The 8796-nt window shown below is 50.2% G+C and overlaps 1 protein-coding gene across 2 annotated transcripts; it reads left to right on the plus strand.

The window, feature by feature from the left end:
• Positions 1-262: 262 nt before the first annotated feature.
• SGK1 (serum/glucocorticoid regulated kinase 1) lies at positions 263-8796 on the plus strand. Of its 2 annotated transcripts, none has more exons than XM_054194614.1 (12): positions 263-559; positions 3259-3334; positions 3770-3845; positions 4292-4396; positions 4865-4948; positions 5052-5183; positions 5471-5583; positions 5789-5912; positions 6254-6349; positions 6467-6622; positions 6729-6818; positions 7553-8796. In XM_054194614.1, the coding sequence occupies exons 1-12, from the start codon at positions 328-330 to the stop codon at positions 7718-7720; spliced, it is 1452 nt and encodes a 483-aa protein (XP_054050589.1). In that variant the 5' UTR covers positions 263-327; the 3' UTR covers positions 7721-8796. The 2 variants fall into 2 exon arrangements, with proteins under 2 accessions (XP_054050589.1, XP_054050590.1); XM_054194615.1 differs by lacking the exon at positions 263-559 and adding an exon at positions 2981-3147.

The following is an 8796-nucleotide window of genomic DNA, read 5'->3' on the forward strand; positions in this document are numbered from 1 at the left end:
CCCCCCGCACCGCCTCTCCCCCTCCTGGCGCGGAGCCCTTTTTTTGGAAGCGGGGGGGGGGGGGAGGGGCGTGGGGGTACAGGACCCGCGCCGTGGCGTGGGGGGAGCGTGGGCAGCGCCTCCTTCCGTGGGGCAGGGTTAGCCGGTGCCGGCAGGTCAATTAGGGCCGGAGTGGCCCCCCCCCCCCCTCCTCCCCTCCCTTCCCCCCACCCCCCCTCCCCGCCGCGGCCCGTGCGTGTGCGCGCTGATTACAGTAATTTTGAGGGCGATGTTGCAACGGGGCAGGGTGTGCGGGGCGGCCCGTGCTGAACTTTATAACGCTCCTGCATGTCAGCCGCCCTCGATATTGCGTCCATAAAGGGGTCAGCGGGAGCGGCGGCCGGCCTCGCCGCTCTCGCCGCCTCCCTCCTGCCTCCGGGCCGCCCGGCCAGGAAAGGGAGTTATTTGGGATTACGGCGGCGGCCGGGAGCCCAGTCACAGCCTCAGCGCTGCCGCGCCGCGCCCGGGGTCTCGGCGGGGAGCGAGATGAGGGGCAAAGAGGAGAAGTCGTCGCTGAAAGGTGGGTTCAACCTCTCTGCCGGCGGGACACCCCTGCCCTGGCAGGAAAACCGCTCTCCACGGGGGGAATAACCCCGCCGAGCAGCGGGGCCACCGCGCAGCCGGGGCACCGGGGGATACAGGGGGGTGCGTGCGGGGTACAGCCGGGACAGCGTTTGGCACGGAAAGGGGCCAGGTGGCTTGGCAAAGAGCAGAGGAGCCCTTGCAAAAAGACCGATGCAAAGCGGGGGCTAGGGCAGTGGTGTAACCGACCGGAGGGGCGACAGCGGGGGGGGGGGGGAGCCGCGATGGGGCTGCGCCGTGGGCACTTGAGGGCGGCGTGGGGGGCCGCGGCGGAGCGGGGAGGAGGGAAGTGGGTCGCAGCCCGTGGCAGGTTGTGCAGAAGAGCCGGCGGAGGCTGTGCCGGCGCCTGCCTGGGGGCTGGGAGCCGCTGGCCTCTGCGCACAGCTGGCAGGAGGGCAGCGGGGTGGTAGCGCCGCCGCCACGTCGTAGAGCCCGGAGGGAGATGCCGGGGGAGCAGCGAGCGGGGGACGGGAACGCCAGTGACCCTCAAAACTGCGGGTCTCGAGTAGTTTTTAGCAGCAGCCCTCTGAAAGCAGTCCGGAGGGGGCAGAGGAAACTGGCCGCTCCTGTGGCAATCTATCAAAGTTTTGGCGTTTTCGGTTTATTTTTTTGTGGGTTTGGGGCTTTTTTTTTTTTTTCGGTCTTCGCTTCCATCAACGAGAGTGGCAGTTTTTGCAACAGAGTGAGAGGAAAGCAACAAGTGGGAGAAACTAGAGCCCCGCCAGCCGCAGCCGGCTTTTCCTTGCTTCTCCCGTCGCCCCTTCCTTCCCTGGCGCCGGCTCCCTCGCACTCCCCCGCACCGCGGCGGCGGGGCCGGGTAAGGCTCCCCCCCCCCCCCCGGTAAGGATACTGGCGGCCCGGTGCAGAGACCAGCGGTGCCGGCAAGCATCCCGCTTTGCTCAGGCCTTTGCAGAGCATTTTAAGACCTGTGCCCACCTCCGGGGGGGTTATTTCTCTGCTCCATCCGTCTTGCTGCTCAGGCTGAGATGCAGCCTTTGACGGCTGCTGTGCCGAGGTGTTTGCCATCACCGCCCCCCACCCCCCCTCCGAGGCAGGCGACGCCGACAGCTTCCAAGGGCTGCCGCCCAGCGGCCGGCTGTGGTTGGCGGGGGGGGGCGGCAGCAGCAGCGGGTGTAGAGAGAAAAAAAAAAAGAAGGGGGGGGGGGGGGGAAGGGCTCCGGGCGGGGGGAGGACGGGGGCAGGTTGCAGCTGGAGCCGCTGGCTGCAGCCCAGCGCCTTTCGCTCAGGCAGCGAGGCGAAATACGCGCATGAATTAACGTCCCGTCGGGTGGAAAGTTCCACCCGCCTGTAGCGCACAGGAGCCCGGCACCCCCCCGGACGCGCCGGCCTCCTGCGAGGGCTGCAAGGGGAGGATGAGGGGGAGGGAGGCCGTGATACGCTTCGCTGTGCCTGCTTGAGCCCCCCTCCCCCCCCCAGCCCCGGGCGGGGGTCCCCGGGGCAGCATCGCTGCACCCTGTGCTTGGTGCATGCACCAGCGCTCCTTTCGCGCCCCGGTGCGCCCGCAAGGAAGCGAGTGAGCAATTAAGTCCCGGGTACACGGTGTTCCCAAATGACCGTGTACAGTGGAAACAAAAACTGCGGACCGGGGATGATTTTTTTTTTTTTTTCCTTCCCTTGCTGCACTTGTCCAGTTCTCGGTCATCTCCCCGCCTTTTCTAGAAGCAGATCTTTGCGCTCTCCTCCCAGGTTCAGGGGACTGGGATTTATTTTTTCCTTATTTCCCTTTTTATTAAAAAAAAATAATCTAGGGATTTGGGTGGGGTTTTTTTTGTTTGTTGGGTTTTTTTTCCCTTTTCCCTTTCAGTAGCGTCCCAGCCGGGATCAGGGCAGTGCAGAGAAGAGACGTTTTGTTTGTTTTATTGAAAACCGGGCAGGAAATCTTGTTTTCCTGAGTCACCGCGTCCTCTTATCGCCGCGCACCCGGGGCGGCGGGACGGCGGCGGGGTCCGGGAGCGGACACGGGCTGCGGCGTCGCGGGGGGGACACGACGGCGGGACACGCTTTAGGAAAGAGCTGCTCGTCCAGGACAGAGCAAGATTTCGACTTGATATTAAAAGAAGGGCCTGGAAGAGAAGCGGGGGAGGGGGGAAGAGCAGAGAGAGACGGGGCCGCTGTGCCAAGAAAAAAAAGGGGATTTGATGCATTTGGTCGTGGATGCTCTGCACGGTGGGGATGCTGGGGGGGGAGCTCCCCAGGGGGTGCGCCTATGGTAGGGCAGTGGCGGTGACGCCAGCGGCCGCCGTCGAGGGCGGGGTGGGGGGGGGACGACGGGACGAGCGTCGCCGCCCCGCCCTCCCCCCCCCAGTCCCGCCCATCACCGTCGCCACTTAAGCGCTGTCGGTTGTCTCGCCGAGGCAGTGCGGTGCTGGGAGCCGGTGGTATCGTACGGTCGTTATTTATCGTTGCCCCCCCCAATTCGCTCCAAAATGACCGTGAAAGCAGCCGAGGCGTCTGGTCCTACTTTGACTTACTCGAAGATGAGGGGGATGGTGGCCATCCTCATCGGTGAGCGGCGGGGGGCTTCTTCGAGGATGCTCAGGGGGAAGGCTGTGATTTTTTTCTGGCAGGATGGCTTAACGATTTTATTTTTCTTTTCCTTGTCCTTTTACTTCATAGCCTTCATGAAGCAGAGAAGAATGGGACTAAACGACTTCATTCAGAAGATAGCCACCAACTCCTATGCATGCAAGCAGTAAGTATCAGAAAATTTGGTCGAATTTCAGTCACAAATATCACTACGTATTGCAACATCTAGTAAAAAAAAATACGTTTGTTTACTGTAATGCCTCTGGCATGACTGTTACGGAAGAGTTAATTGATCTTGAGGTGTTACTCACTTGGCAACAATCTTTGTAAGCTGGGTTTGGGAGAACTAAGTCGGATGGGATTTCTAGTGACCCGTCCCTATTTTGAACTGTACTTACAGTATAAATATATTTCTCTGTATGATGAAATTTACTTTCTCTAGATTAATTTTACTCCTTTAGTCGAATAGATTGTTTCAGTTGCTTTCTGTAATAGCCCAAACCAAAACTCTTTTTACGTGATACATGCATGCCCTCTGGCGGAAAGATCTGCCTGATGCTTCTGGTAACTCTTCTAATCGTGCATGCTCTTATCCTTGCAGCCCAGAAGTTCAATCTATCTTGAAAATCTCCCAGCCTCAAGAGCCTGAACTTATGAATGCTAATCCTTCTCCTCCGGTAAGTAGATTTTACTCAGTGAAGCATTTTTAGAACATCAAATCAGCCAGTAATAGAAGTGTAGCAAAATTAGCATCATGAGTATTTTTTTAGTTCAGCTCATAGCACGCTGATGTAATTGGGAAAAAGAGTAATTGAAACTTTGTCTTTTCCCAACATAGAGAATAAATTAAAAAAAAAGAACTTGATTAGTTGTTACTTCATTATGGAATATGACTAAGACCTCAGCAAGAACTTTTAAGTAAGCTACGGCTATTTTACTTTTCTTAGGCAGTACCTAATAGCTTAAGATATCTGGTAGAGGTTTAATTAAATTTTTAGTGGTAAGAAGAGTCCTAATCTTCATTTTCAAGGTCACTTCATTTGTACTTTTAAAAAGATATTGTGGAGACTGTCACTACCAAACTGTTTTAATAAATGTGGTTTCTGTCTGTCTGTTTTTCTAGCCCAGTCCTTCACAGCAGATCAATCTTGGTCCATCATCCAACCCACATGCCAAACCATCAGACTTTCATTTCTTAAAAGTGATTGGGAAAGGCAGTTTTGGGAAGGTAAGCTTAACTTTTTTTTTTTTTGGTTGTAATTTATTTACTCTTCAACTCTTGTATGTAATGCCTAAGGATCAGGTTTGTATTGGCTTCGGTAAATGATGGCCATTTAAACCAGACCCCAAGCATGTTCTGCTGCCCAGTGCCTGGCGTCCTCTGTAGCTTCAGGGAGAAGGAGTAGGGTGCAGCACCTGAAAGAGCCGTAAAAGAGCCAGGGAATGAGATGCACTGGTGCTGGGAAGAATATGTACTTGGCTTTTGGAAGGCAAAGAAAATAGATGTAAAAACTTTGGGCTAGATTAATATACCAGAGTGGTAATAGCGCTAGGCATTTCCAGCAAAGGGCTTGCACATTGAACCAGAGGGATGCAGCAGTGCTCAGCAGTTAACATAGGGGCTTGTTTCCAGTTGTGTTTTCAAGTTGTTCTGTATTTCAGTATTGCTCAGTTCTGGGATTTTATCCTCTTTCAGGTTCTCCTTGCACGGCATAAGGCAGAAGAGCAGTTCTACGCTGTTAAGGTCTTGCAGAAAAAAGCAATCCTGAAGAAGAAGGAGGTAAGCTGCTTCTTCATGATACCACTGCAATGTCCATCAAAGATATTTTTACTGCTATTACTAAGCAAGTGTACTAAACATGGATGATTTCTTATGTTTTCAGGAGAAGCACATTATGTCAGAGCGCAATGTCCTGCTGAAAAATGTGAAACACCCCTTCCTGGTCGGGCTTCACTTTTCCTTCCAAACTGCAGACAAATTGTATTTTGTCCTAGACTACATCAATGGTGGAGAGGTAAGCAGTAAGAACCTGAAATAGTATTTCCTATCATGTGCTCAGTGGTAGGGTAGACCTTTTTCACCCTTCCTTTTAAATAAAAAAGAGTTGCAAGGGGAAGAGTCATGGGGGAAAAGTTACGAGACTGAATGTTTCCAGCCTGCCAAGTTTTGAACTACCAAAGGATCGTTAGGCCATTTCCTGCTATTGTTCTCCCTCGCTATATATGTTGAGTCTAATTAAGTGCATTGTTAACAGGCTTTGGCGCCGTCTACACAACTTTGTTCTCTCTCTGTCTCCTGTAGTTGTTCTACCATCTCCAGAGGGAGCGTTGCTTCCTGGAGCCGAGAGCCCGATTTTACGCTGCTGAAATTGCCAGTGCACTGGGCTACCTGCACTCCCTGAACATTGTTTATCGGTAAGCAGCCTTGCTCGGTTTGTCAGACTGAAAAAAACCCACCTGCTTTGTTGAATAAGCATTGAAAAGTTGATCTCAATATGAGCTCAGAATTGCCTTTAATATTTTTTCGTGACTTAGTAAAGCTCTGTAAACAACTGCACCTGAAATATTCTCACTGTAGCTCCTCTAACGAACGCTTGTCCTTTTTCATCTCTTCCTACAGCGACTTGAAGCCGGAGAATATCCTGCTCGACTCACAGGGGCACATTGTCTTGACTGACTTTGGACTCTGCAAAGAAAACATCGAGCACAACGGCACGACCTCCACCTTCTGCGGCACACCAGAGGTAAGGCCAGCCCTCAGCCCGCCACTCAGAGCGGCAGCAAGTGCTGTCCTTGTCATGGAAAACTGACATCTCCCATGTATATTTACAGCTGGTTAGACAAGCAGGGGGTATGACGGGTCTTGTATTACAGGCTGCCAGTGAGGACGTGTAGGACACGTAGAGCTTATTGAGCAGGAGAGAACAGCTCTCAGGCTGTCTCCCTGTTTATAAAGAGCTTGCAGCTTTCCGGTAGCTTAGGTATTGCTGGGATTCAGTAAGCTGCTTTCATTCAAGAATGGGGAGGCTTTCCTAATTATAGAGATCCCTGTGGCTAACGCAGCTCTCTTCCTTCTCTTACACAGTATCTTGCTCCTGAAGTTCTTCATAAGCAGCCCTATGACCGGACTGTGGACTGGTGGTGCCTTGGAGCAGTCCTGTATGAGATGCTTTATGGCCTGGTAAGCACGAATCCTTCGTGGCAGATCAAACCAGCTTACTCATCCTTTCCCTGCGAGAAACTGCATGCCCGCTTGTCAGCCTCATTAACCCGGGTCTCTCCTTTGCCATTTCCACAGCCACCCTTTTACAGCAGGAACACGGCAGAAATGTACGACAACATCTTGAACAAACCCTTGCAGCTGAAGCCAAATATTACCAACTCGGCTAGACATCTCCTGGAAGGCCTCTTGCAGAAGGATAGGACAAAGAGGCTTGGCGCCAAGGAGGACTTTGTAAGTGCAAAATGCCAGGTGCCTGTAGGCAGCGCAGGGGGATGACTAGGCCATACTGATTACATTAGCTTGGGTCTGAATTAATCTATTTTTCTCTCTGTAACAGATGGAGATTAAGAATCACATCTTCTTCTCCCCAATTAACTGGGATGATCTCATTAACAAGAAGATTACACCCCCTTTTAACCCAAATGTGGTACGTATCGTTTCTAATTATAGAACGTACAGAGAGTGTCTTTTCCCCCCTTGTCTTTGTGGGGTGCCCAGGAGCCGGGGGGAATTGGCTGGATGGCTGTGCTTGGGGAGCACAGCTTTCCCTTCCACTGGGGCTGTCCACGCAAGGTTAAAAATGGGAGGTAGCTGACTTTTTGCTGATAGACAATCTAAATTTAGCTTTTTTTTTTGGCCTCTCACATGCTTAATTTGCATGGCTATTTTAAAATAATCCCCAGCATCCCTGTTTTACCAAAGGGGGAAGGTAAGGTGTAGAAAGCAAGTCGCTTCCCAAGGGCAGAGTTATATTTGGCTTGTCAGATACTAACATCTAAAGAGAGGGATCTGGTTGTGGAGGTTGTTTTCTTTCTGAGCATTTTAGAAACTAAATTTAATAACTAGCCCAGAGATCAAAGTCTTCCCCTGGAAACGGCTGCATGGCAGAGTGGCGTGTTTGCGTTTGGCTTGTGTTGCATGAGCTTAGTTGGATGGTAGCATATTAAATTGAATCATCTTGGTTTTAGTGAGACAATGTGCAGCAAGATACAAAAAAAAGGTCAAACTAAAACTGGCAAAGGCTGTTAAACAGTGGGCCCGAGGGGATAACACTGTGAGTCTCCACTGAAGGATGCTTGTCCCCATTTTGAATTGCACTGTGCGCTCACAAAAACGTTTGGGTCTAAATGTTGCATCTTTCCTTTTCTGCCCTTTCCACAGAGTGGCCCCAGTGACCTGCGACACTTTGATCCGGAGTTTACAGATGAGCCAGTCCCCAACTCCATCGGCCAGTCCCCGGACAGCATCCTTATCACCGCCAGCGTCAAAGAAGCTGCTGAGGCTTTTTTGGGCTTCTCGTATGCCCCACCCGTGGACTCTTTCTTGTGAACATTTTTCTTTCTTTCTTTTTTAATAATAATAACTATTATTATTTTTATTTTTGTTTGGCCTTCTGGTGGAACTGCCAGTTGACCAGTCATCTTGAAAGAGAATTTGCACATTTCCACCATGGCAGCTTTGCAGCCTTAATTTCAACTACACTGTTTGCTGGAAGCTTTTTTTGAAGAGCACATCACTCTCTAAATGAGCTTTACAGGCTTTTCATTTCCATTCGTTCTTCCCCCAAAGTGGTGCTGTCTCCTTGGGAAAGAAAAACAAGAGTGACTGCTGCCATAGACTGCTCCGGCAGATCGTAGGAGTAAGAACAAGCTGTTTTGAAATCGTGCTCCGAAAAGCCTTGCCTGAAGATCTAGCTGAACGTGATAACGATTTTATGAAATGTGCCTTTTTCTGATGAGATCTTGTGAGCTCCAAAGCTTTCCCTGTTGCAGAGTGTGTTTCTCAGTTCATTTATGTGGGTTTACTATGTGAACAAATGGTATGCGTGTGGTCTGCGTACTACAGATGGACGTAGTTTAAAGCATCAGTGTGACACTTGCAGGATACCACAATGTGGGGCATTGTTTGTTTCTTCCATATTTGGAAGATAAATTAAGTGTAATTTTGAAATTTCTTTTGTAAATCTATACAGTCAACTAAAATTATTGAAATGGGCTCACAATTACTTGTATCCAAATGCTTGAAGAAAGCATTGCTGCTATGAAAAAAGATTTCTATTTTTAGAAAGGGTTTTTATGGACCAAAATGCCCCAGCTGCAGTCGGTCAAAGCTGTTGGTTTCTTTTTTTTTTTCTTTTTTCTTTTTTTTTCTTTTTTAGTTTAAAAGATGTCATCTGTAAAATGGGCATTATTTATGGTTTTGGGGTTTGGGGGTTTTTCATTCCTGATTGTATGTATTGTAAAAAAGGTCTGTACATTCAGTTGTAACTCTAGATGTATATTTAAACTTACAGACTTACTTGTAATGTATACCATCATTGTAATGTAATATAATTAACATGGTTATATGTATCATATTTTTTTGTGACCAAACCCATTGGTTTGCAGTAAAATCCTGAAAAATAA

The sequence above is a fragment of the Rissa tridactyla genome, chromosome 3 (assembly GCF_028500815.1).
Source record: "Rissa tridactyla isolate bRisTri1 chromosome 3, bRisTri1.patW.cur.20221130, whole genome shotgun sequence".
Lineage (NCBI taxonomy): Eukaryota > Metazoa > Chordata > Aves > Charadriiformes > Laridae > Rissa > Rissa tridactyla.